A 26826-nucleotide genomic window follows, 5' to 3' on the forward strand; every position below is an offset into this window, starting at 1 on the left:
TGTGAGCGAACCCATTGAAATAGAGGGTTCTCTTCCTACACATTGCACATGCAAATATAAGCGCTGCGGAATATGTTGGCGCTATATATAAAGCTTATATATATGCCCTAAGGCACGGGCGGTAAAATTGTGCGATTTTCATGCAAAGCAAGAGTGCGTGAAAATGCACATTTATGACGCCCGTGCTTTTCAATGGTTTCCTTCACATTTGCGATGTTTTTACTCCCGCGGCATATCCTATTTTTCTGCATTTCGCTTTTTTTTATTATCTCCCATGTTTCCCTACGGCGCCCTCGTTTTATCACAACGCATGAACTTGCGATTTTTGTGCAATACGTTTTTAACATCAGAATCTCCTATTGTGCTTCTTGTGCGAGAAAAATGCGTCTGCGGTTCTTGCAAGAAAAAGCGTTGCTCACGCTTAGATATCTCACGAACAAAATAGCGATTTTTGCCGTGGCGATATCGCGATCGCTCGTGTGAATCTACCCTGTGAGCAAAACGCTTTCCCCGGACATCCCCCCCCCAGGTACGTCCATCTGATCTGAAGATGCAGCAGCGCCATTCATTACGCTTCCATTGCACAACTGTCCCCCGCCGCTGCGCCTTGCGCCATTGTAGACGGCTGATGCATTGCACTGGTTTGCAGCGACATAACCCGTATATCCACTAGCGCGCATCTCCCATCACATACTACATGTAGCACGGCTTAGTACATGTTACATGCTAATAACACGTGATCCAGTCTACTGGTAGCCAGCACTATAACATGCCCCCCTCTATGGGGGCAGTCAGCATGCAGGCTGCACATCTCGCAGTGAGGCCTCTGCGCTCCCATCTGATCTCTAGCCTCCCGCCGCCGGCTATACCCATGCAGCTAATTTTAGCTCCCTTCATACTTCCTATGCAGCATCAGCTGCTTACAGCTTCAGCTCACGCGGGTCAGCCAATCACAGGCGCGGCGTGCTCCACGCGCCCGCCTCCCTTTAAGCTTCCAGCCAATCGTCGGCCGCGTCGCCGGCCCTGCTGGAGCTGCGGCTCATTCCCCGGCCCCGCCCCCTCCTGCTGTCCCCGGACACTGAACCTGTTCGTTATTGTTGTTATTGCCGGAGCGGGGTGTGGTGACGTCACCAGGCCTGCGCTGCTCGGCGGCGCGCACACGGCACCGCGGGAGCGCGCTCAGGCGTCCCGCCCCGGCCGGACAGTTTCTGCAGTGGCGGCGGAATAACTTTTCTGAGGCGACCACCACCGAGCTGCGACCGGGAGGAGGCGGCCGCCGGGTGTCCGGTAGGAAGTTGTGGAGCGGGCGCTGCGGGCTGCCGTGTGGGCCGCGGGCTCTGACTGCTTGTGTTTCTCTTGACAGACCAGTGCTGACGGGAAGCCATGGAGTACCCTGTACCCCGGGGGGAGCTGCTGCCGGCGGGGCTGCTGGACAAGTAAGAGGGGGACTACTGCTCCCAGCGGGGTGGTGGGGGTTGTGCTGGGGATGTATGACTTGTGCACTTTATGGGGGTCAATTAACGAGTCAATGGAGTTCCTGTGTGAAGTTGTGGATGCGCCCGCTCCCTTCTAGGCAGTGCCCCCCGGACGGGGCGCCGCGCCACGGGGGCGCTGAAACACAGAACTTTATTTTGCGAGTCAGGACTTCAAAAAGTTTGCTGCTGACCTCACAAGAGTCGCTCTGGCGGTCGCCGCGCCGCTGAGGGTCGTCCGGACGTTTGCTTTTTTTCTATAGGAGCAGGATATAATGGTGCGTGACACGTTCGCGTAATACACGGCGAGCGGGGGCCGCAGGACGCAACGCGGTGAGCGGGGGCCGCGGGACGCAACGCGGTGAGCGGGGGCCGCGGGACGCAACGCGGTGAGCGGGGGCCGCGGGACGCAAGGCGGTGAGCGGGGGCCGCGGGACGCACACAGATCCCCCTCACACATTGCGTATAATAGGCTATAGAGCTCCGTTGTCGTATTCTATAGGCGCGTAATAAACGCCGCACATACGCAATTATGACAGGAAGATTTTAGCACGCAGTCAAGAATCGCTGACCTACATGGCGATTCGCCGGTCCACGCAGCGCTCTATCACACGCCCGCATAAGCCCGGGACGAGAAAAGTGTGCGTTGCGAGCCGCGCAAATGTGAACCCCGTTCTTGCGAGTGACGTCACACACACGAGCGATGTTTTCTCGTATGGCACTGCGATACAGAAAACAAACCGCAGCGTGTTGTATCTGGCTACTCGTTGGAGCACTGGGAGAACCCCTCTGACAGCCGCAGCGGGGATCCCTGCATCCCCCACACCACATAAAACCGCTGGGGGGATTCACATGGTGGGGAGCGCGATATGGTGGCGGGATTCACGGGCAGATATCGCGCTCGCCCGTGTGAAACTAGCTTAAGGCCACGTCGAATGCGGCCGTCCGCGCGGGCCTGCTTTCTTCGTCTGTACTGCGGACGGTCCGCACGGCTCGCTGTCAGATATACGCACTACAGGTTTTTTTTTTTGCTTTTGCCGGGGACCCGCGGGTCGGACGGCTGCCATTGACTTCAGAGGAAGCCGTCTGAGCAAAGTCCGCGGGAAAATAGAGCGTGCTGCGACTTCTTTTTTTCCCCCGCGATTGGTTTCCGCTCGTGTGCAGGAAGAATCCCGTTCCCCTTGCGTGCTACGGGCGGTATGTGCTGCGGAGTCTAGAGGCGGTCGCCCGCTCCGGATTCCGCTGTTCCACACCGCCCGTGTGTATTCACCCTCAGTTAGTATATAACATAGGCGGAAACCCCCTGCGTGTTCTGTGCGATGCGGGCAGAAGTCACACCAGTGAAGAACACGGTTTTTCTCCGTGCGTTTATACATGTGGGCAATTTTTTTTTCTGTGACCGAGAATCTAAGAAGGCGGACTTCCTATTTTTGGGTGATTTATGTTAAAAAATCACCAATTATTTCCTATGGGTGCGTGAAAATAAATCGTGTAACTTACATGCGAGCGCCATGTGTTATTGTTTCCTCCCTTTTAGAGGGGTTCTACCAGAATATCGCGTTCTCTCCCATTCACAGGATGGAGGGTAACTTGCCGCTCAGTGGGGGTCTCGCCTCTGAGACTCCCGCTGATCTGGAGAGGGGGACTACCGTGTCTCACTCTCCTGGCGCTGTGGGGGCCGCTGTGAATGGAGTGCAGGCGGAGCGCTTGTGGTCAGCGCTCCATTCACTTCAACGGAGGTGACGGAAGTACGCGAGCAGGTACAGCGCTCAGGTGCGCGGCGGTGCCGTTGTGCGACCAGCGCTCTGTTTAATCTCCTTATTGCGGGGGGGGGGGGCGCTGTTATTAGAACAACATGCAGCTTTATTTATTTTTTTATTTCCTTGAGAATCACGTACAGCGATCCATGTTTAAACATATTGCAATCGCTGAATAATTGCCGGTTTACAAAGTGTGATCTTGCTCCGATTTTCTCGGCCTGACCTTGCACATGTCCGTGTGACTGCAGCCTAAACTCCACTCTAATTCATGACATTATTAATACCTTCCCAAACTTCCGCCACCCTTCCTCTGACACTTCCCGGGTGTCCCGCCAATTTATGCTTCCTAGTCCCTGTTATCACGGACATGTGACTGCTGCAGCCAATCCGTGGCTGCCCTTGTCCGTATTTCATGGACTATGAAGTAAAGAGACCAGCGGAGGACCTGGGAAGTAGTGATGGGAAAACCAGCTGCCGGCCCGGCCACTAATTACCGTGCTCTGCCACTTCTTTCCGTAGAAGAGGTAGTCTGAGTCCCGTGCTGGGAAGAGCGGGTGTCATGTGACAGCGGGGATCCTGTATTAATGGACTGCAGTGGAGAAGCCGTCGTTCCTGACCGTTTAACCCCCTTACATGTTGGGATCAAAGGCACATAAGTGGGTGATGGGGAGGTAGCTGCTCATGGCATCCATTGGCACTTGGCAGTGTGATGGTGGGGTGCCGATGGGTTCCATATGGCAGCTGGAGGCCTGATTAAAGCCTCTGGATCTGCCAGACTATCAGATCCTGCCTCCTGCAGGTTCCGTTTGGTGTGTAGTGAAAAGTACATTACACTGCACTGCATAAGTAATGCGGTGTAGTGTACCAGCGATTGAACGATCACATCTTCAAGTCCACTTTCAGGGACAAAATAATGTTAAACTTTAGAAAAAAAAAGAGAAAAAAATAAACACACTTTTCTTACAACTCCTTTATTCCTATATAAAAAAAATAAACCTGTTACGTACTTTTATCCCACGTGGCATATGGCGTTGTAAAAGAAAAGAAAAAAAAAATTGATATTTTTCATTCATGTCTCCAAAAAAGCAATAAAAAGTGTTCAAAAAGTTGCATATACCCCAAAATGATACAAATGGAAAATACTGTTCGTCTCACAAAAAGCAAAACCCTTCACAGCTCTCTGAAAAAAATAAATAAATGAAAAGGTTATGGAAGGCGGCGTTAGAAATAGAATTAAATATTTTAGTATTTTTATTGTAGAAAAATAGTAACATAATAACTGTATACATTTGGTATTGCTAGAATCGTATCGACCTGCAGAAGAAGAGGAACATTTAATTTATGCCTTAGGCCGCCTGCAGACGGGGGCGGAAATTCCACGGCGGGATTTCCCGCAGAATTTCTGCCGCTGGAAGCCTGCATAGGATTGCGTTAACAAACGTAAATCCTATGCAGACGGCTGGGCGAAATCTCGCGCGGCAAACAAACCGCAGCATAAACGTCACTCACCCGCCTCTGGTCTGCGCATGCGCCGGTTGCCCGGCAAGCCGGCACATCAAACAGCCGGAGCCGCGGGTGTGGGTGAGTACGCACTGGTCCCTGCAGGCGCTCGGGTGGGGTCCCGCGGCGAGAATCCTCGCAGCTGGATCCGACCCGGCCGTCTGCAAGCGGCCTTATGGTGAACCCTGTAAAAAAAATAAAATAAATAAAAAATTATTAGAAGTTAAACACATATGTACCCCAAATTGGTACCGCTAGCAAATACAATTAGTCTGCAAAAAAACAAGGCCTCATATGACTGTCGGCAAAAAAAATAAAAATGTTATGGAACATAATCATGTAAAAACAAAAAAGATTGTCCAGTAATAAAGGTGCAAAATAAGACGGTCACTAATGGGTTAAAGTCGGCTTCTCCAGGCTCCATGATGCTCGAAGTGCAGTGGGACTAAGGGCTCATTCACACGGGTGTATGGGTACAACGGTGCGAGTCTCGCAGTGCTGTACTCATCGCAGCGCCTAGGCTCTCCCGGTGGAGCGCCGCCATAGATCGTGTACGGGCTGCGATTACCATTGTGCGCACCCGGTTTTTGATGTCACGAACATGCACAGTGTGACTTTTTTTTCCCCTTTGTGCAGAGCGGGCGCCCGTATTAAATGATGTCCATTCGCAGGCATTGGGAAGGGCAGCGTTTCAATATGCACCCTTCAAGGGCTCCGTATGAAATGCGGAGAAATGGAGCACGCTGCCATTAATTCCAGCTGCGTTTTATACGGGTTTCCCCTCGCAGCTCCGACGCAGGTGTGAATGGAAGAATGAAAGTCCATAGACTATCACTGCCTCCATTCATAGTGTGTTGTGCATGGGAAATCCGCTGTGATGATACGCCCGTGTGAATGAGCCACCGGATCTGTCAGAACTAGGCGGCGTCTGATGGGATCCGTCGACTATTATAATGGGTTCCTTCCAGTTTCAACATTTCACTAGAAAAATGGAATTCGGTGACAAAAATGTGAACATAGCCTAAAAGCGTGTAACGGACTCCGCAGATGATGATGATTCTGCTGACCGACGTCTTGAAGGCTTGCGCTCTGCACATTAGTGATTGGCTGCAGAACACCGTTATTTTGCGGCTGCTCGTAGTTCCCAGGAGGAATTGTGGACCTTATTTGTCTTCCTAAAGGACAGCCATACGTTATTGAGCTAACTCCAGCATATCGCAGCATGCTGTATTACGCTCGTACAGCAATATTGTTCTCTATGGGTAGTGTGCTCTATGCTGCACGCGCACAATGCAGTCCTGTGGGCGATGTTACATACGCAACGCGCTATTAGAGCTGGGGATTAAAAAAAAAAAAATGCATAACAACGTGTGTAAGATATGCTGTGATGCGCAGCGTTTTATGCATACACCCGTGGGAATGAGCCCTGAGGCCGCTGTCGCGCAGGCTACTTGTCATTGATTTGTATTGGGCCGCTCACACCTGCGTTTTTTGTTTTTTTTTTGCACACGAAAAAAATCCAAGCATGCTCTATCTTGGCGTGTATAACGCGCACATGCATGCCAAGATAACGCATTGGGATTGGCAGGAAGAGCGTAAGTCATTGTGTACTTGCTGCGTACCCGCACGTGAGAGATTCCTGCATGGCACACACGGCCTTGTGAGCCCGTCGAAGGCCATAAATGAATAAATCCTGCCATTTGATCTTGCAGATCTCCCCTGCGAGGTCCGGTTCTCTGCCCCATAGCTGTATGGCCTCGGTAACGCATTGACATGTCTCATGGCCTCGGACTGGAAGGACACGTCTCCACATCCTTCCTCCTTATTTATGCACTGCTAGAGGCTTGTGAAAATTGGTTCCTCTCTCCCCACAGAGGTGACAATTGTATTGTATGTGGCTGCTATGGGATTCTACCTTCCCGGTTGGAGAATATTTAACGCTCTGAGAACCATCGGAAGACTCTCGTTGCTTCGGTATTGCGGGAATCTAATCCACGGCACTGACCCTTTTTGCAGGCGCTTCACGCACATGGTATTCCCCGGACAGCGACCTACGGGGTCCTTATTGATTCGCACTCCATGTACCGCTGTATGGTGGTTCTGTAGGGCGCCCTATTGCAGACAGTCGGTCTCAGACTGTATATTTCTGAAGGAACATGGCACAAAATCTGCCGGAAATAGAAATTGGAGGCATGGGCCGGTACATTAGGACCTCTGGTTCCATGTAATGGCGCTGTATAATTTGGAGTTTATAGGGGGCAGTCAATATTGGTCCCGTGTCCCCCTCCTCCTCGCTGCGGGACCACACTCGGTGAGGAGGAGAGAGAATGGAAGAGCCATCATGTATCGCTATGCTGTTCCATTCTTCTTCAACGGGACTGTCAGAGATAGCAGAGCGCTTGTACTCGGCATGGGTGCGAATGACGCTCCATTCGGTAGTCGCGTCACTACAGATGGGTGCACTGGTGAAGATGGGTTGGGCACGGGGCCCTCATTCTTGGGATCGGTAGTGGTCTTAACACCCCAACAATTAGACTTGTCACCTATCCTATGGATTGGTGATGAGAAGAGATGAGCGAGCATACTTGCTAAGGACAATTGCTCGATCGAGTATTGTCCTTAGCAAATATCTCCCCGCTCGGCAGAGAAGGTTCGGCTGCCGGCGCGGGTGACAGGTGAGTTGCGGCCATGAGCAGGGGGGAGAGAGGGAGAGAGAGATCTCCCCTCCGTTCCTCCCCGCTCTCCCCCGTCCCCCGCCGGCATCTGAATCTTTGCTCCCGAGCGGGCAGGTACTCGCTAAGGGCAATGCTCGATCGAGTAATTGCCCTTAGCGAGTATGCTCGCTCATCTCTAGTGATGAGTCTATTCCGGTAAAACCCCTTTGATAAGTATGTGATCACTAGGGTTTCAACAGTTGGTACCCCCGCCAATCATGTGTATTACTGCTCCATCCCTTCCAATGGAACTGCCAAAGATAGCGGAACGCTTGCACTCGGCTTTCTACAGCAGTCCCATAGAGGTGAATGGAGCTGCAATGCCCATGTGTGACCACCGCTCCATTCAGGGACACTGGGCTCTCCCGTTCTCCTGAATGCTGGGGGTCCCAGTGGTCACTCCCCCACCAATCAATCCTGGATTGGGCAGAAGTATATTTTGCTGTGACGACCCCCTTTAATTCCCGGTTCTAGGACTAGATGGTGGGGCCGGCAGGTAGGACAGAGCTGGTATTGTGCTCTTCTTTAGTCGTAGCTGTTTGTTCAGTGACATTTCGTTTTGCTTTAGGCTTTTCTGTTTTTTTAAACCCTTGTCCCTCGCATTATTTTTCTTGTTTGTAAGCCAAACTAACCTTGCGGTTCAGGCTCTTAAGAAGTTGGCTGTGTTTCACTTCTTGCTTGGCCTAAGACGTTGACTGAAAAAAGGAACTCTTTCATCTTATAGGTTCTGTGTTCTTCTTATGCTTCAGCCGAAAACTTAATTTCTCGTGCAAATGCGAAAAAGAAGCCGGTGCTGTCCGGGGCCGCCGAGCTGTGTGATTATAGCCTGATTGCTGGATGACTTCATCATCAGAAAATGCCACTAGTCGTGTTCCAACTAGACCTTTGAAACATTATCACCGCTTTCACATGATGCTCTGCAGGTTTTCTTTATAGTTCTGTTCACTTGGGATTTCCATACATTCTGGAAGACGTGTCAACTCTTTGCAATTCATAGACCTTCTTCATTACACGTTGTACCTGAGTTGCTTTGTGTAGAAACAGAGGTTTGACACCTGCGCAGGTGGACTCATTGAGCGGTGGGCAATAAGACGGGTTTTGGACGGATCGGTATGATCTGCACGAGCGCTGACGTCACCGCTAAGGTTGTTTGTGCTAGTGCAGATAGGCATAGTTTGCCACTGGGTCGTAGGCTACTCACTCCGTGCTGAGCAGGAACTATTTACACTCCATGAGGATCCAGCAATGTCCGCGATAGCGAGAAGTGAACGATTGGTAAACAATTTTTTTTTTTGCGTTTACACGGGGCGTTTATCGCTTATTTACGTATTTTCAGCAACAATCGTCCTGTGTAAATGGCCCTCTTAAGCAGTGGCTGAACCTGTCTATTGACTACATGTGAATGGTGTGCGCCATTTCCGATATATATTAGGCCAGCCGCGCATGACCGGATTTGCATTACAGAGGAAAAGTCACACCATGCTATATTTTTAGGCAGTTTCCGCGCTGACGGCTTCCATTGAAGTCAATCGAAGCCAACGGACTCGCGGCCCTTCTGCAATTGCTAGACGATGCCCCAGAAAAAGCAGGGGCTTAAAAAATAAAAATGTGTACTGCGCATTTCCAACGGCAAGCCGCCGGGTCCATCCACGGTACGAAAGAAACGAAATGTCTGGTACGCTTGGACACTGAACGGGAACAGGGTCAGATTCCGCTGCGGGCTCCCGCATACGAAATGCGACCCGGTCATGTGCAGCCGGCCATACACAGATGTGACACAAGTCATGGGACAGGAACTAATATCGTGTATGACCCCTCTAGCCCTGTGAAGTATAGCAACGCAATGTGCCATTCGTTCCAGGCGTCTTCAATCCACTTGTGGCGGGATGGTGAACCACGCCATCTGGATAGCCACTCACACCCCTGTGGTAGTTTCAGGTGCAGGATCTTTGGTGCGAATGGACTTCTCATCATATCCCATAAATACTCAGCTGGGCTTCTATCAGGTGGATGTGCAGGTCACATCATTTGTAGGAACTCTTGAATGTTCCTCAAACCAGTTCTTGACTATTTGGGCGCATTGTCACCGTGCATTATACTGCTGGAATATCCCGTCATTGTGGAAGTTCATGAAGGGGTGCATATGGTTACCAAACAGTGAAACGTAGTGAGAACCGGTCAGTGACCAAACCCATGCCATGAGAACACACCGTACATTAGCATGGTACCACCGCCAGCCTGCAGAGTGTCTTTTCGACAACTGGAGTCCGCGCTACACATGCCATCAGCCTGAAACAATTGGTACTGACTCATTGGTCTATACCACATATTATCAGCCTTCTTAGGGTCCAGTTGGCAAACTTCCAAGCCCAGATGAGGCACTGTGTCCGGTGTGGTGGTAACGGAGGCACTCTGGTGGGTCCTCTGCTTACATATCCCATAGACACTACAGAACACTTTATTGACCTGTGGGATATACATGGGGGTCCTCCAGCACTGAATGTGATTTCTGCCAGAGTTGTGTGTCTGTCTGCATAGACTATTCTAGCCAGACATGGCCGTTGTGAATGTTAGGCACTGTGGGTGGCCACTGCTTGGTTCACGGGGTGTGATAATAGCTTCAGTGACACATTCCTGCTACAACTGACACACTGGATTGAGGAAAGTTAAATGCCCACACAACTTTTGCAAATGGAATGTCCCATCTGTCTGGCACCCATTATCATCCCTTGTTTGGACTCCGATATTGCACGTCGGCTTGCCATGAGCATGCTGGACATCGCTCAGTCTCGCTCATAAAGGCCCATTTACATGTTACAATTATTGCTCAAAATTCATTCAAATGATGGCATATGAGCGATAATCGTTGCGTGTAAACGCTACTATCGTTCACTCTTCGGCTGGAAGATGATTTTATGGTGAGATTAAAATCCATTCTTCAGCTGGAGAGAAATAGGGACTGCACGCTGTGTTCTAAGCGGGTGCTGGAGATGACACTGTATTCTGCCAACAGCCTATGCACTAACAATGGAGCTGTGTGCAGAGCTTGGAACACATGCTGGGCTCTGTAGACAGCTCTCTGAAATCCTTTTACATGCAAATGAAGCTGATAAAGCGTTAATGAACATTAATGTCCATTATCACTTTATGCAAAAAACTGTATGCGCTAAAACTGTCAATCTTTCAAACATTTGAAAGATTGTCTTTGCGTGTCAATGGGCTTTAAAGTAACAATTTGCAATTTACAAGTGGGGCTGTCCCCAAGCCATCACATCATAAGTAGAGATGAGCGAGCATACTCGGAAAAGCACTACTCGCTCGAGTAATTTGCTTTATCCGAGTATCGCTGTGCTCGTCCCTGAAGATTCGGGTGCCGCTGCGGCTGACAGGTGAGTCGCAGGGGAGAGCGGGCGGGAGAGAGGGAGAGAGAGATCTCCCCTCCGTTCCTCCTCGCTCTCCCCTGCAGCTCCCCGCTCCGTGCCGACACCCGAATCTTTAGACCCGAGCACAGCGATACTCGGATAAAGCCAATTACTCGAGCGAGTAGTGCTTTTCCGAGTACGCTCGCTCATCTCTAATCCTAAGCAATTTACAAACAGCTATCCCATCACTTTTGGCATAGCGGTGTATATTACTCTGGGTGGAACAGCAATACAGACTTAGATACAATCTTGTTTGTTTGTTGCTTCCAATGGAGCATATTATAAGTGTAGTGACATTTTGAACCTAAAGTCTTTCATTGGGCTGCAGGAGTGCATTTTTTTCTTTTGTGCTTAGTCCAATGAAACACCTTCCAATGAAGCACTCTGGGTATGGCCGCACGGAGGGCCAGGATAGAGCAGCAAATTCTGCAACAAATCTGGGGCAATACACGCGGAGTTTGCTGCAGATCTGCAAATTTAAAATTTCCGTTGCAGGCCGATTCTGTTGTGGATTCTTCCAGAAGTGCGCGGTTGGGATTTGTTAAAATCTCATCCATTTCGCTGTACTATAAACCCTTTTTTCCTTTGATGTAAGTGTGCCTGAGGCTTCCGTGTGAGAGGTTTGCTTTGTCTTGTTGTAATCAGAAAGTATACAGGACGATTCTCTTGGAAAGCCAAACTTTCCTTAATAACGTGTTAACTTTTGTCTGGTTGCCTATGAAAACGGAACTGGACGAAGAGTATGGAGCAGATTTATGAAAACCGCCTAAAAAAGCCAGGGCTTATACATGGGGTATAATTAATTAGATGAATTTGCATATTTTCTTACATACGAATTCAGGAAAGTTTTGAGATGGCTTATAGTATGTTATATTTATCATCGCTGTTCCCGTTGCTTCTGAGGTCTCAATCAGTGGAGCTCACTTTTCGGCGTCTGCTCCTGCCGCCATCCAGGCCACGCCCCTATGTTCTATTTATCAAACATGTTGGTCACTAGAATGTAGGATTGTAGCCGGATTATTTTATCATAGTGGTGATGAAAAACCTGGTGGTACTAAAGTTAGCACTTAAAACCATGCGTCCCATATGAAGGAGTCTGAGGTTTTGCTTACTGACCCCACAGCCCTGAAAAGAACGCTCTGTGGCTTATAGCAACCAATCACAGCACAGCTTTCAATTTTCAAGAGCGCAATAAGCATAAAAGCTGAGCTGTGATTGGTTGCTTATAGGCAACAGAGATCATAGTGAAATTGGTGAGGATTTTCCGGTGTGAATTCCACAACACAAACAGTGTCACAATCCATGCTGTGGGGGCCGATTGTGCTGTTGAGTTTGTTACAGATCCATTTCACTTAAAAGAGTGAAATCTGCTGCAGATCAGCGTCAAAATCCGAGACGGCGCTGCAGATTCTGATGCTGAGATAACACTGCATATTATACACGTGAAAATGTGTATAATATACAGTGGCATGTCCTATTATGGGAAGGAAACAAATGCACGTAATATACGGGACACGCGTGTCCGTGTGAGTTAGCTCTTAGTTCTCATGTCCACGGGGAAAATCAGGCCCACCGCGGATTCTTCATGCAGAATCCCGCAGCCGGTCCCTCCTTTCCCGCGGACGTGAGGCCTAAAAAGAAGAATTACTTACCTGTCCGGATGCTGCGGATCTGCCCTCCGTCGCGGCCGAATCTTCTTTCTTCGGCCCAGCGGATGTGCTCGGCAAGCCGGCAGCGTGCCGCGCGCATGCGCCGTGCACTTTATATATTTTTTTAACTCCTGTGCTTCCGCGCCGGAGAGCAGGAATTCAGCTGCGGGTGTGCCGTGGATCCAGATAGCTTCCATAGGCTTTAATAGAAGCCTGCAGGAGCCGTCTACGCGGGAGACCCGCAGTAAAATGGAGCATGCTGCGGGTGGTTTCCCGCACACGCAATCCGCGCCTCGGGAAAATGACATCCGCAGGTAATTTAATTACCTGCAGGTGTCCAATGCATTCCTATGGGGCACGGATCACGCATGCGGGTGATCCGCTCCGTATTCTAAGGTCTCATGTCCACTTGAAAAATACAATCCGCGCAGAATTGGCCGCGTATTTCCGCGGCGGATTTGCTTTAAATGGAATTTTATTTGCATGCAGATATCCACACACTTTGCTAACAATGTGATAGCAATGTTGCCAATCCGAGCGGAATCCGCAGCAGAATGGAGCATGCCGCGTTTTTTCTCCCGCACGTGAAAAACATAATTCTTTTAAAATGCCATCCGCGGGTACAAAAATCAATTTAATGGACCTCGGATGGCCAATGATTCCCTATGGGCAAAATCCGCTGCGGAATCTGCAATTCCATTTAGCTAGTGGACATGAGGCCTAAATGTTATTTTACCCGTGGACATGAGGCCTTAGGTGTTTGGATGCTGGAAGGGCCACTTTCTGCATATGTTCTAGGCAGACCTTGTTAGGTTTTGTACCTTGTATATTGCCAATCAATTTTCATAAGGCACCAGGCAAAACGAAAAAAGTCACTGAGAAAAGTTTGGCTTTCCCAGTGGGAGAATCGCTCTGCATGTGACACCTGCCATGTTGCATGCCCAGATAATGCTGTACCTCACTGTCAACCAGGTTCTCACCTCTCTGACAGTTTAGTTTTTTCACTCTTGATGATGGATGTTCTAGTCCTAAACTTTTCACATATACGCTCGTTCTTCCCAGTTGTAACATGTCGATTCCCTATAGCACCATGAACTAAGTGACAGGGAGCCGGGTGATGCGTTTTTTTGCACTTGCCTGCTCCCTGGATCCTCCCGTTGCCCCTCTCCGAAGATGGTGCGGCGCGCGGACATCTGGCTCTTTCCAGATTGCCATGCGTGCGCCCTCCCGTAGAAGTCTACAGGGGAAGAGAGCGCCCACAGTCATCTGAAAATGCATCGCCCGGCTCTGTCACCTCCCCTAACGACAGCATAACTTAGTTTATGGCACTTTAGGAAGGTGACAGGTTCCCTTTAAAAAAAAATAAAAATTAGGGTCCAGCACCAAATTGCTAGTTGCATCTGCAGCCCGGCGCTTGGCATTTTAACATGCATGATACAAGTTTTATTGCTGCTCAGTTGGACCAAATCTCAGATAGTCTGCTCCTGAATAGTCGTTACTGGTGCTGAACTTTTTGGCTTGTTTCGGGGTCTGTGGAAGTTTTTGCATTTGTTCATTTGAAAACCTAACTAAGTTTATTTTGCCACTTAAAGTTGTGTCTTGGAGGCGTGGAGCAGGCACATGCATAAGTTCATCCAACCTGTGATGACCATAGTTAAAGCGTCGCTCCGGCGGAAACCCTTTTTTCCATGCACCCCTCTCCTGATTCCTGCCACGCTCTGCCCATGCAGTGCAGCCTTCTGTCTGAGGCCGGGCTCACATAGCGTGAGATTACCACGTATTACACGGGCGATGTTTGTGAGTGTGATATGCAGTAATTCGCAGGCAGTCAGATACATTGCCATACGCTGTTGCTGACATGCAGTACAATATTGCTGCCATACATGGCAATAGGCCGGCTCCACAGCAGTAAAACCCCTTATGACTCACACAGGGCTTTACGCATACGGCCGTGTGAGCCGGCCTGAGACTTTTCAGGCACCATCTTAATGCTAAGATTTCTGCTTTCACTTCTCTGTGTATCAGCACAGCGTTACATGAGCAGCTACAGACTGTACCATCTCTGCTGCAGGGGAAACCCTGCCATTGCATTCTGTATTCATCTAAATAAGCGATAGACAGTCAGAAGGATGAGCTGTGATCTCCTCTATTATAACTGTGCGACAGAAGCTGTGTGATCATCCTTGGTAACTATGATAGGTTCGCCTGTGACCCCCTCTAAAGAGATTCTGTAGTAGAGTCCTTGTAATACCGCCACACAGGAGTTACACTGGCTCCAATGCGACTGATTTGAGAATACATAAAGCCAAGTATATCTGAGCCGGTCAGACTTGAGATCACATGACCACCTGAGAAGGACTCCAGAAAAAAAGGTATAACTAACCAAGGCAGTACTAGCTGATTTATACATGGGGGGGGGGGGGGATTTGCATAATGAATGAAGAAAAAACTCTCTGCAGCGGCCCCTTGACAAATACAGGACCTAAATGATGAATTGAACATGGGTTGTAATAACGGACCTCACCGTTTGAGATGGCTTATAGTATGTTAGATTTATCATCGCTGTTCCCATCGCTTCTGAGGTCTCAATCAGTGGAGCTCACTTTTCGGCGTCTGCTCCTGCCGCCATCCAGGCCACGCCCCTATGTTCTATTTATCAAACATGTTGGTCACTAGAATGTAGGATTGTAGCCGCATTATTTTATCATAGTGGTGATGAAAAACCTGATGGTACTAAAGTTAGCACTTAAAACCATGCGTCCCATATGAAGGAGTCTGAGGTTTTGCTTACTGACCCCACAGCCCTGAAAAGAACGCTCCGTGGCTTATAGCAACCAATCACAGCACAGCTTTCATTTTTCAAGAGCGTGATAAGAATGAAAGCTGAGCTGTGATTGGTTGCTTATAGGCAACAGAGATCATAGTGAAATTGGTGAGGAATTTCCGGTGTGAATTCCACAACACAAACAGTGTCCCAATCCATGCTGTGGGGGCCGATTGTGCTGTGGAGTTTGTTACAGATCCATTTCACTTAAAAGAGTGAAATCTGCTGCAGATCAGCGTCAAAATCCGAGACGGTGCTGCAGATTCTGATGCTGAGATAACACTGCATATTATACACGTGAACAAGAACTTGGCATGCCCTATTATGGGAAGGAAACAAATGCACGTAATATACGGGACACGCGTGTCCGTGTGAGTTAGCTCTTAGGCCTCATGTCCACGGGGAAAATCAGGCCCACCGCGGATTCTTCATGCAGAGTCCCGCAGCGGGTCCCTCCTTTCCCGCGGACATGAGGCCTAAAAAGAAGAATTACTTACCTGTCCGGACGCTGCGGATCTGCCCTCAGTCGCGGCCGGATCTTCTTTCTTCGGCCCAGCGGATGTGCTCGGCACACGCGCATGCGCCGTGCACTTTTATATATTTTTTTTAACTCCTGTGCTTCCGCGCCGGAGAGCAGGAATTCAGCTGCGGGTGTGCCGTGGATCCAGATAGCTTCCATAGGCTTTAATAGAAGCCTGCAGGAGCCGTCCACGCGGGAGACCTGCAGTAAAATGGAGCATGCTGCGGGTGGTTTCCCGCACACGCAATCCGCGCCTCGGGAAAATAACATCCGCAGGTATTTAATTACCTGCAGGTGTCCAATGCATTCCTATGGGGCACGGATCACACATGCGGGGTGATCCGCTCCGTATTCTAAGGCCTCATGTCCCCTTGAAAAATACAATCCGCGCAGAATCTGCCGCGTATTTCCGCGGCGGATTTGCTTTAAATGGAATTTTTTTTGCATGCAGATATCCACACACTTTGCTAACAATGTGATAGCATTGTTGCCGATCCGAGCGGAATCCGCAGCAGAATGGAGCATGCCGCGTTTTTTCTCCCGCACGTGAAAAACATAATTCTTTTAAAATGCCATCCGCGGGTACAAAAATCAATTTAATGGACCGCGGATGGCCAATGATTCCCTATGGGCAAAATCCGCTGCGGATTCCGCAATTCCATTTAGCTAGTGGACATGAGGCCTAAATGTTATTTTACCCGTGGACATGAGGCCTTAGGTGTTTGGATGCTGGAAGGGCCACTTTCTGCATATGTTCTAGGCAGACCTTGTTAGGTTTTGTACCTTGTATATTGCCAATCAATTTTCATAAGGCACCAGGCAAAACGAAAAAAGTCACTGAGAAAAGTTTGGCTTTCCCAGTGAATGAATCGCTCTGCATGTGACACCTGCCATGTCGTGTACCCAGATAATGCTGTACCTCACTGTCAACCAGGTTCTCACCTCTCTGACAGTTTAGTTTTTTCACTCTTGATGATGGATGTTCTAGTCCTAAACTTTTCACATATACGCTCGTTCTTCCCAGTTGTAACATGTCGATTCCCTATAGCACCATAAACTAAGTGACAGGGAGCCGGGTGATGCGTTTTTTTGCACTTGCCTGCTCCCTGGATCTTCCTGTGGCCCCCTCCGAAGATGGTGCGGCGCGCGGACATCTGGCTCTTTCCAGATTGCCATGCGTGCGCTCTCCCGTAGAAGTCTACGGGGGAAGAGAGCGCCCACAGTCATCTGAAAATGCATCGCCCGGCTCTGTCACCTCCCCTAACGACACCATATCTTAGTTTATGGCACTTTAGGAAGGTGACAGGTTCCCTTTAAAAAAAAAAAAAAAAAATTAGGGTCCAGCACCAAATTGCTAGTTGCATCTACAGCCCGGCGCTTGGCATTTTAACATGCATGATACAAGTTTTATTGTTGCTCAGTTGGACCAAATCTCAGATAGTCTGCTCCTGAATAGTCGTTACTGGTGCTGAACTTTTTGGCTTGTTTCGGGGTCTGTGGAAGTTTTTGCATTTGTTCATTTGAAAACCTAACTAAGTTTATTTTGCCACTTAAAGTTGTGTCTTGGAGACGTGGAGCAGGCACATGCATAAGTTCATCCAACCTGTGATGACCATAGTTAAAGCGTCACTCTGGCAGAAACCCTTTTTTCCATCCATGCACCCCTCTCCTGATTGCCTGCCACGCTCTGCCCATGCAGTGCAGCCTCCTGTCTGAGGCCGGGCTCACATAGCGTGAGATTACCACGTATTACACGGGCGATGTTTGTGAGTGTGATATGCAGTAATTCGCAGGCAGTCAGATACATTGCCATACACTGTTGCTGACATGCAGTACAATATTGCTGCCATATGTGGCAATAGGCCGGCTCCACAGCAGTAAAACCCCTTATGACTCACACAGGGCTTTACGCATACGGCCGTGTGAGCCGGCATGAGACTTTTCAGGCACCATCTTAATGCTAAGATTTCTGCTTTCACTTCTCTGTGTATCAGCACAGCGTTACATGAACAGCTACAGACTGTACCATCTCTGCTGCAGGGGAAACCCTGCCATTGCATTCTGTACTCCCCTAAATAAGCGATAGACAGTCAGAAGGATGAACTGTGATCTCCTCTATTATAACTGTGCGACAGAAGCTGTGTGATCATCCTCGGAAACTATGATAGCTTCGCCTGTGACCCCCTCTAAAGAGATTCTGTAGTAGAGTCCTTGTAATACCGCCACACAGGAGTTACAGTGGCTGCAAAACGGACTGATTTGAGAATACATAAAGCCAAATATATCTGAGCCGGTCAGACTTGAGATCACATGACCACCTGAGAAGGACTCCAGAAAAAAAGGTATAACTAACCAAGGCAGTACTAGCTGATTTATACATGGGGGGGGGGATTTGCATAATGAATGAAGAAAAACTCTCTGCAGCGGCCCTTGACAAATACAGGACCTAAATGATGAATTGAACTTGGGTTGTAATAACGGACCTCACCGAGGCTCGGACACTCATTTCGTATTATGGACTCGCCTCTGCAAGCTGCAGTAATGTGTCCAGTGTCCTGGCCGTGCGCTGACTACACCGACGCCTCGTTCCCGCGCTGTCACGCCTGGAAGTATGTAGAGCACATTCCCGGACCGGAGCTATGAGCAGCACCATAACTCGGTTTATAGTCCTCGCAGGCGATGACAGGTTCCCTTTAATTGTGGTGTGAGAAGTGTTTGTCACGGTCCCGTGGGGCACAACTATTAGACTCGTCAGCATGCTGCTGTGTGTCCTTGTCACATTACTTTCTCTTCCTGTTCTTCACACCATTAATAAACTCTCGGCCGGTTCCCACATATCCTCTTTCATCACCACAGCTGGCTCCAACCTCTGTTACTCTTCAGCCAACTTCCTCCTGTCGTGTGCTGCTTCTTTTTTTTTTTTTGGTTCCTCCGAAAAAGCACAGGAAAACTTGCTGTAGTCTTAGTGCCTTTCTTGGCTGTCAGATGAAAACAATAGATTGAAGTTTCTCCAGCGCTAGCCTTTCTGAGCCTTTATATACTGTTAGTTTGCTGCATAGATTTGCTAGTGGCTCATTTATATTAGATTTATGCCATGTTTCGCACTGTAAGGATGGGTACACACAAGGCGGATTTGCCGCGGAAATTCCGTCCGGAATTTCGCCGCAGCAAATCCGCCTGCGGCCTCTAATCCCGTGGTTAGCCGGCCATGTGGACGAGATTACTCAGAAATCTTGTCCACATGGGACGGCGAACGTGCCGCGGCAAAGCCGACGCTGCTGCGCGGATTTGCCAGCTGCAGCATGTTTATTTTTTTTCCTTCTCCCACTGCGACCACACTCTCCTCTATGGGAGCGCCGGCCGCAGTGGAAGAGCGTGCGGCCAGGCCATTTCAAAGCCCGTGGCTAAGTGCCGCGGTTTTGAAGCGGCAGATTTCCAGAAATCTTGTGTTTTTTCGCTGCGGCCAAACTGCGAGACTTCCACCCGGAATCCACCCAGTGTGAAGCCAGCCAATGGGGTGGTAGCACACCTGCATCCGGGGAATCCTCATGGCTGAACGGCTCCGTCTTAGGATGGAACCAAACTAACTTCATTGACTATAATGGGGTCCATTCACTACCCGCTCAGCTGCCTGGCTTTTAGCCGGAAGAATAGAGCCTGAATGGCGAAGGAAAACTTAACCAGTACCTGTAGTGTAAGAACATTCATGACATTTCAGAGGATTTGATAAATGGGGGGCTGGTGGAGAGTCCCCCCACCCATCACTGAAACGATGGGACAGAAGCACTCATTGGACCATTGTGCCGCCTTGGCTGTGGTCGGCTTTGCTTCGCTGTCATCGGCGACCAGAGCGCTCTACGGTCTCCTATACTTTCTATGAGCCGGTTCACCGCTGTCCACGTCCTTTGTGAGGATCAGTTGAGCCAAAAAGATCAGTCGCTAGGGTATGGATCTTATTTCAGCGCTCATGCCTATCTGTTTCATTGTTCGTGGGGGTCTCGGCACCATAGGTCCCAATTCGGTGCCCCTCCTGTGTTCTCCAGGATCTACAAGCACCTGTCATTTAGGGAACTACTTACTTACCCAGCGCTGCCATCTGATGTGTTGATCTCTGCGTGATGCTTAATGGTTATTGTGGATGACTACATGACACGATGATGATATTTAACGGAAGATCATTACTAGTAACTTTGAGCGTCGTTCTAGCCGATTTGATTTGCTGCAGGAATGTCTGTGACTAACAATCCATTCGTTACATGATTAGGGTTGTATCTGCAGCAGGAACATGCAAACCCACTCCAGATGAAAGGACCGGTCGTAGATGTTCCTGCTACAGATCTGCCGCATGTGAATCCATCATTAGCCGGGCCCAGATAGCAGATCTGCACTGCAAATCCTGTAGACTTTGGATTGCAAAGGTGAAATCGGCAGCTTTTCCGCAACAGAATAAGCATAGTGCCAAAGGGCAAAGATCCGAGGCTTGAGTTGCATTCAGATTTTTTTTTTGGTCCGTGCACAATCACCCGTGGATAGGAGGGCAAAGGCATATTAACTGCGTGTGTTTTTTTTTTTTTTTACTCATGTCAGGTGACAGTAGGGGAAAAAATATTACATCAATTGAGCCTTTTTTTTTTTTTGTACATGTGAAAAACGCAGTGAATATGGATGTAGTAATAACTAAAAAAAATGTGCGAACTCTCCAAGAATGCAAAAAATATATACCCCAAACGGCACGTCGACATGCAGTGAAAACAATTGCTCATGTCCATATGCTGAGCGTTTACAGTGACTGGCTTCTCACTCGATGCTTCACTGACTATATGAATCGCGGAGCATTTACACCCAGCGAGAAACCTGCGATCCACTGAAAGTCAGCGATAATTAATAGTAAATGACACTTTTTTTTTTTTTGCTTTTACACTAAATGTTTATCTCTCAATTTTGTTTGTTTGAATGACTTTTGAGCAATGATCTTCGCGTGTAAATGGCCATAAGTCTGGAGCTGCTCAATCACACAGGCGGACGTGGCGCACATATGTTGTACGTGCGTAAGCTGTAGCACACAGCAAATAGGCATGCAACATGTACATTTTCTTCATATGTTACATCCCCATAGCCGTCATTGGTGGTCAATGCGCACCAAAATAAAACATGCAGTTTTTTTTTTTTTTGTTTTTTTTTTTTTTACACATGCATGGAAAAAAAAAGAAAGTGGGTCCAAATGGCTGTTATTGGCCTTTTAGCACCTCGTATTATGCATGTGAAAAATACACAGGCCACATATACCCCAGCGAGTATATACGTGACGAAAAGCTGTTTGCTTGAAGCCTATATGACAGTCGATGATATGTGGAGCTGTTTGCACGAGGTGTGTCTGTGAATTCCATATTAAACAGTGAGAAAAATATCTTTGTTTTCAATTAATGGCATACAGAGGTGCAGTCTGGGTACAGTGTAGCGGGCCATAGCCATATTATACATTCCCCTTGTGCATGAGCCTTTAGACCAAGGGTGTCCATTCTGCCGCTCAGGATGGCTATGAATGCAGCCCAAAGGGGAGGGCGGCCCACGCAGGTTGAATCTGGAGGAGGTGTGTATCTATCTACCTATCTATATCTCCTCTGGCACTTCCGAGGATACCAGGATAAAAGCAGTATTTTATTTTGACGACATGGATGAAAACTACAGATGAGCGAACATGCTTGTTTAGAGCAATTACTCAAGCGAGTATTGTTTTTTTCGAGTAACTGCCTAATCGGGCGAAAAGATTCGGGGTGCGACGGGGGTGAGCAGCTGGGGAGGGGGATGGAGTCCCTCCCCCTCCCCCCCCCCCCCCCCCCGCTACCTCCCGCCCCCCGAATTTTTTCGCCCGAGTAGGCAGTTACTCAAAAAAAGCGCTGCTCGTTCGAGTAATTGCCCTAAACGAACACGTTCGCTCATCTCTAATGAAAACCTCTTCCGAAAAAAGTTTTTCTGCACTTACATGTTTTGAACAGAGTTCCTATTGATCGCTATGAATAAGAACTCTGTTCGAAACATGTAAGCGCAAAAAACCTTTTATTTATGTACACGTGGCCCAAGACAACTCTTCTTCCAACGGGCCCAGAGTTGCCAAAAGGTTGGTACCCCTGCTTTAGACTGCACTTTTATCTGGGCATAGCATCATATGTACCAAATGTGAGAATTCTTCCTTCCTTGGCACGTTTTATCATCGGGTTTGTTCTGACTGAAGCACATATCTGACTACTACGTACATGTTGCACTGTGGCGGTATTGTTTCATCTCCCTTATTTGAGCCACTAGCAAGCTTGGACAAAAACATTCCTGACCGTGTCCTACTACTGACTGATAATGCCGCCACCTGTTGCCTCTGTATACCGGGTGAGATGAGCTCAGTACACAGGAAGGCCGGCATGTAGGATTATCTGTGCTGTAATGGAAGGTGACCTCATTGCAAGTGGGGCCTATATTAGGGCAACCTACAGGGCCAAAGTGCTCTGCTGGTCTTCATGCCATGGTTATAATGTATAACGGAGGATAACCTACACCTCACAGGTCTGTCTGGTGTCGTGTTATTTCTTTTTACCTTGGACATAATATTGTGTCTCTAGAAGGGAGCGGAGTCCACGGTGTTCCGTAAAGAACGAGGCTACATTATTGCCTTTTAGGTTAGGACTTCACGGGTTGCAATATAGCGACTCTCCAGCTCAGTGGTTTCCTATGAGGGAAATGGCATAGTATGAATGCAATAATTTCGTCCATATCAGAATTCTTCTTTTGTGTCTTTTCTTCCCATAGAGAGACACTGTGGTCTGGTTGCGGTAGTCGGTGTTGCCATAAATCCCTCTCCTTTTAAGGGTTATCCTTTCCCTGTTTTTTTTTTTTTGAGACCCTGCTTGGGCTGCTGTACCAGCAAAAAAGACTATATACCTTCCCTGCTTCCCTTTCACCAGTGCCCAGAGACCCCTCTGGTCTTCTCTTCCGGGTGCAGGGAGCCAGGAATGATGTCGCCAACACCCAGACCATGTGACCGCTTCAGCCAATCACTGGCTTACATCAGCTGTTGAGTAACTGCAGTAGTCCTGCTGTTGGGAACGCCATTACTCCTACATGCACTTGAATGAGAATCTTGTGCGCTGCGAGATGCACAAATACGAGCTCCATTATTTTAAATGGACTTATTCACATGAGTGATTTATCTTCTTTTTTTCCCCTCACAGCAATGTTGCAAGAATGAAAATCACAGCATATTCTATCTTTTGATGTTCACTTAGAGCACATCGCCCATGGTTTTCAGTGGTGCCTTAAAGACATTGCATGGCCCTCTATTGCTGTGCGATGTGACGTTTCCCACTGAAATCAATGGGAAAGACTTGTGATTCTCTATCGTGCATGGAACACGCGGCTGAGGATCGTCATTTCTGCACACCCCATTCAAAAGAATTGGACAGTCGCAGAAAATGTAGCAAGAAATGTGCTGGATGTGAACCCTGAGCTGTGCTTGGTGTATGGGCCGGGATCGTATAGAGAACCACTGGGCAGACCGACGTGTCCTGGCATCTGTATTTGTGGGGGATGCTTTTGAGCTTGCTTCCATTCTTGACATTGGATTTAACAGATTCCGGATTATTTTCTGAAATTATTAGATTCCGGAATGTTTTCTGCGGTCAGGGCCGAGAAATGCCAAGTTACTGTATGCGATTCCTGCCCGTCAAAACTTTCTTCTACTGTTTTTAGTAAAGGCTATAAAGTAAGATGCAACATAATTGATACAGTGTCCGGACCGATTTGTGTACTTTGTAACAATTTTCTTGTGTTCTGCTCTGAGTATTGTATTTGCAGCTCCGTCTCCTCTAGGTGGCGCTTTAAGCTGGATGAAATCATGCTGTTTCTTTGCAATTACATCTTCTTGGCTAGGATTAGCTATTTTATCTGAAGGGTCTCTGGAAAGAGATGTTTGAGTGTGTTATCTGCCACGTGAGCCTGATTACCGGCGGCGTTACCTGCGTTTATGGTCGTCAGTTGCTTTGCAGTAAAATGCTCGGTCTTCGTCTGCACCGCTTTCTTTCACACAATGACAGTAACTTCTCTCTTTCTATATGCGGTGGAGTGGCCTTTAGGGAATGTGAGCATTTTATTAGCCAACTTTCTTTATACCTGACACATACTATTAAGCCTTGCATCTCTTCTATTTGCCGTGAAGGCTGCTGGCGTATACGTCACACTGGGCTTGGGGATTTAAATCAAATTAATGCAATGAATTCGCAGTTTAAGCGAAACACGTTAGTAAAGTTCTTCAAGATCATAAAAATCGATATTAGTTTGCCGCTGTGGGCAGTGCTAATAACCGCCCACGGGGCAGCTGCACCGAGACGGGGTACAAGCTGTGGAGGAGAAGCAGCGACAGGGCAGCACACCCATCAGCTGGGAAAAGATGCTGGATCAAGTGTAGCATTGGTTACCTGAGCCTCAGCCAATCAGTGCTATGCTTGTATATTGCCAGGTCTTCCAGCTCAGAGGAGGAGGGGGGTAGATTATGGAGTTTGGGAAGAGGAATGCGCATGGGAAGGGCTATGCTAGGGTGGGGGGAGCTGTACTGTACATGGGGTTGGGGTGCTGTGCTTACTGGAGGGGTTGTAGAGTTTATATAGGGGTGGCTGTATTCACTGGGGGAATGGAACCTGCCAGCCTTACCCTTTACTTTTACCTTAGAGAAATGCACAGATAGCAATTTGTTATTAAGTACTGTTATCAGAATGGTCCCATATAATTCATATATTCAGGCATTGCTTTGCATTCATTTCTCTTATGTGGGGGGGGGGGGCATCCTGTGTTTTTGTTTTGTTTTTTAATCTCAGGCTGGGTCACACCTCCTGTGCTATTAATTCTGGTGTTCGCCTCCCATCATAGGCGACAAACAACAAAATAGCTAAAATACTGTTTCTGGTAGAATCTGACTGTATTGGGTCTGTTAGGTTTCCTAGACACAGCAGGGCAGCATGCTGTGCTAGTTTGTCAGATCTGTATCAGAGCTCTAGCCCAGATGGGAGAAAAGTCTTCATTTGCCTTCCAGTAAGAGTTAATTGGTTTTGGTGTTTGTTTAGCTGAAACATTTTTTTTAAATAAAGCTGCAATTACATAAGTGTCGTTAATGCTCATGTAAAAGCGCTGATTGCCCGGCCACACCGGCGCTTGTAGGTTCAGCCCGGCAATTGTCGGGTAAATATGAGCGCTATGCTACTACTGCTATAGCTGGTGTGATGGCAACCTAAAGATCTGGACATGCGCAGAGCCTCTCAAGTGATAAGGAGAGGCCTCCCAGGTATGGAGAGGAGGGCTGTATAGTGCCTCCATTGGAGATCTTGTAAAAATGTTATGTAGCATCATCCTTGGTATAGAAAATTGCTCTTCGAGTAAGCAAAGTGGAGTCCACACTGTTGGTAGATGAATCAACAGGGCTCTCCCCAGACTGTAACTGCAGATCATGGATGCCAAGCATGATATATTTTACATGTCTTGTTGATATCCTGTTTGTATCTTTTGATCTTTGATGCCTTTTTTGATTATATCTCTTGATATCTTGTATGTTTATCTCTTTTCATTATCTGTCCTGGAAAAAAAAAATTGTAAAATATATAGATTACTTTTTATCCCTTTGAGTGAGCTTTATTAAAGGAAATCCGTCCGTTACTTTGAGCCCTAGAATAAGCTTATGGGCTCAAAGCAGTTGACCTGCTGAGTCTGGGCATGTGTTATACTTGTGTTCCCCGGTGTTCCCCCGGTGTCGGCTGTCAGCCCCCTCCTGATTGCTGCTAGTGGACTACATGGCGCACACATAGAATGAGAGGGTTACATGGCGCGGCCTGTTCAGTCTTCAGAATGTGTTGCAGTGGGGAGTTTAAGAGCCGACAGCGAGGGAACAGCGGAGAAGGTAAGTATAAAACCTCCCAGGAATCAGCATGTCAGCAACTCGGAGCCCATAAGCTTAGTTTATAGGACTCAAAGTAGCGGGCAGTCTGTGTGAACCCAGTTCTTCTTAGAACTCCCAGTAAAATACATTTCTGTAGGGATCTGTTCAGTTGATGAACAGTAAGTGTCCTTTTGGTACTAGACAGTTAGTATACCGATGTAACACCGCTAACACATCTAACATTAACGGGTTGCTGCATTGATGAGTCGTGATCCGGCGCGTCTACACAGTGAATGGCAGTGGCCGCGCTACACAATTGGCATGGTGCAATGGTAATGCAACTGCTCGAGGTCAATATACTTATATTCATCCCTCCTGCTGTATAAAAAGTATAGTTGACTAAAGCATCCTGCAAAAAAAAGTGCGTGGTTTACACTTTTAATAACCGTATTTAAAGGGTGACATACACCCTTGTATGTCTGTTCTGTGGCATATGTCCCAACTAGAGATGAGTGAACGTGCTCGGCCACGCCCCTTTTTCGCATGAGTACCGCGATTTTCGAGTACTTCCGTACGCGGGCGAAAAAATTCGGGGGGGCGCCGTGGCGGCACGGGGGTTAGGAGTGGGGGGGGGGGGGGGAGAGGGAGAGAGAGAGGGCTCCCCCCTGTTCCCCGCTGCTACCCCCGGCGCCCCCCGAATCTTTTCATCCGAGTACTGAAGTACTCGAAAATGGCGGTACTCGTCCGAGTAATTACTCGAAACGAGTACGTTCGCTCATCTCTAGTCCCAACCTTTTGTCTGAGTACACCAGTCGTGATGTATATGTCTGTTGGAAGGCTCAGCGTATATAAACAAAGCCAGTATTTGTGTATCTTGACGCCACCAGAAGCTAGGGGTTTGACAGGAGGAACACCCTCTCTCACACCCCTAGCTCCCGATAGGGTGAAGGCAGGAAGGTCCTAGCAGCGTCTCCGTTGCTTTTAGCTTGCCTTGCTAGTTTAGGCTGAGGGTTCCTTTTCCACTTGGGATTAGCCTAAGAAGAAAAGCAACTGTC

The 26826-nt window shown here is 48.3% G+C and overlaps 1 protein-coding gene across 2 annotated transcripts in view; it reads left to right on the forward strand.

Annotated features, from left to right (window-relative positions):
* The first annotated feature begins 1074 nt into the window (after positions 1–1074).
* The window catches only part of KLHL13 (kelch like family member 13), an 86497-nt gene continuing 60745 nt past the window's right edge, over positions 1075–26826 (forward strand). The window contains exons 1-2 of one of the 2 annotated variants that reach the window (XM_066581867.1): positions 1075–1287; positions 1364–1436. In XM_066581867.1, the coding sequence (XP_066437964.1) occupies positions 1384–1436 (53 nt within the window). In that variant the 5' untranslated portion in view covers positions 1075–1287; positions 1364–1383. Of the gene's footprint in view, positions 1288–1363; positions 1437–26826 lie in introns of those variants that run through there. The other variant, XM_066581866.1, reaches the window with a different exon arrangement.

The sequence above is a fragment of the Eleutherodactylus coqui genome, chromosome 10 (assembly GCF_035609145.1).
Source record: "Eleutherodactylus coqui strain aEleCoq1 chromosome 10, aEleCoq1.hap1, whole genome shotgun sequence".
Classification (NCBI taxonomy): Eukaryota; Metazoa; Chordata; class Amphibia; order Anura; family Eleutherodactylidae; genus Eleutherodactylus; species Eleutherodactylus coqui.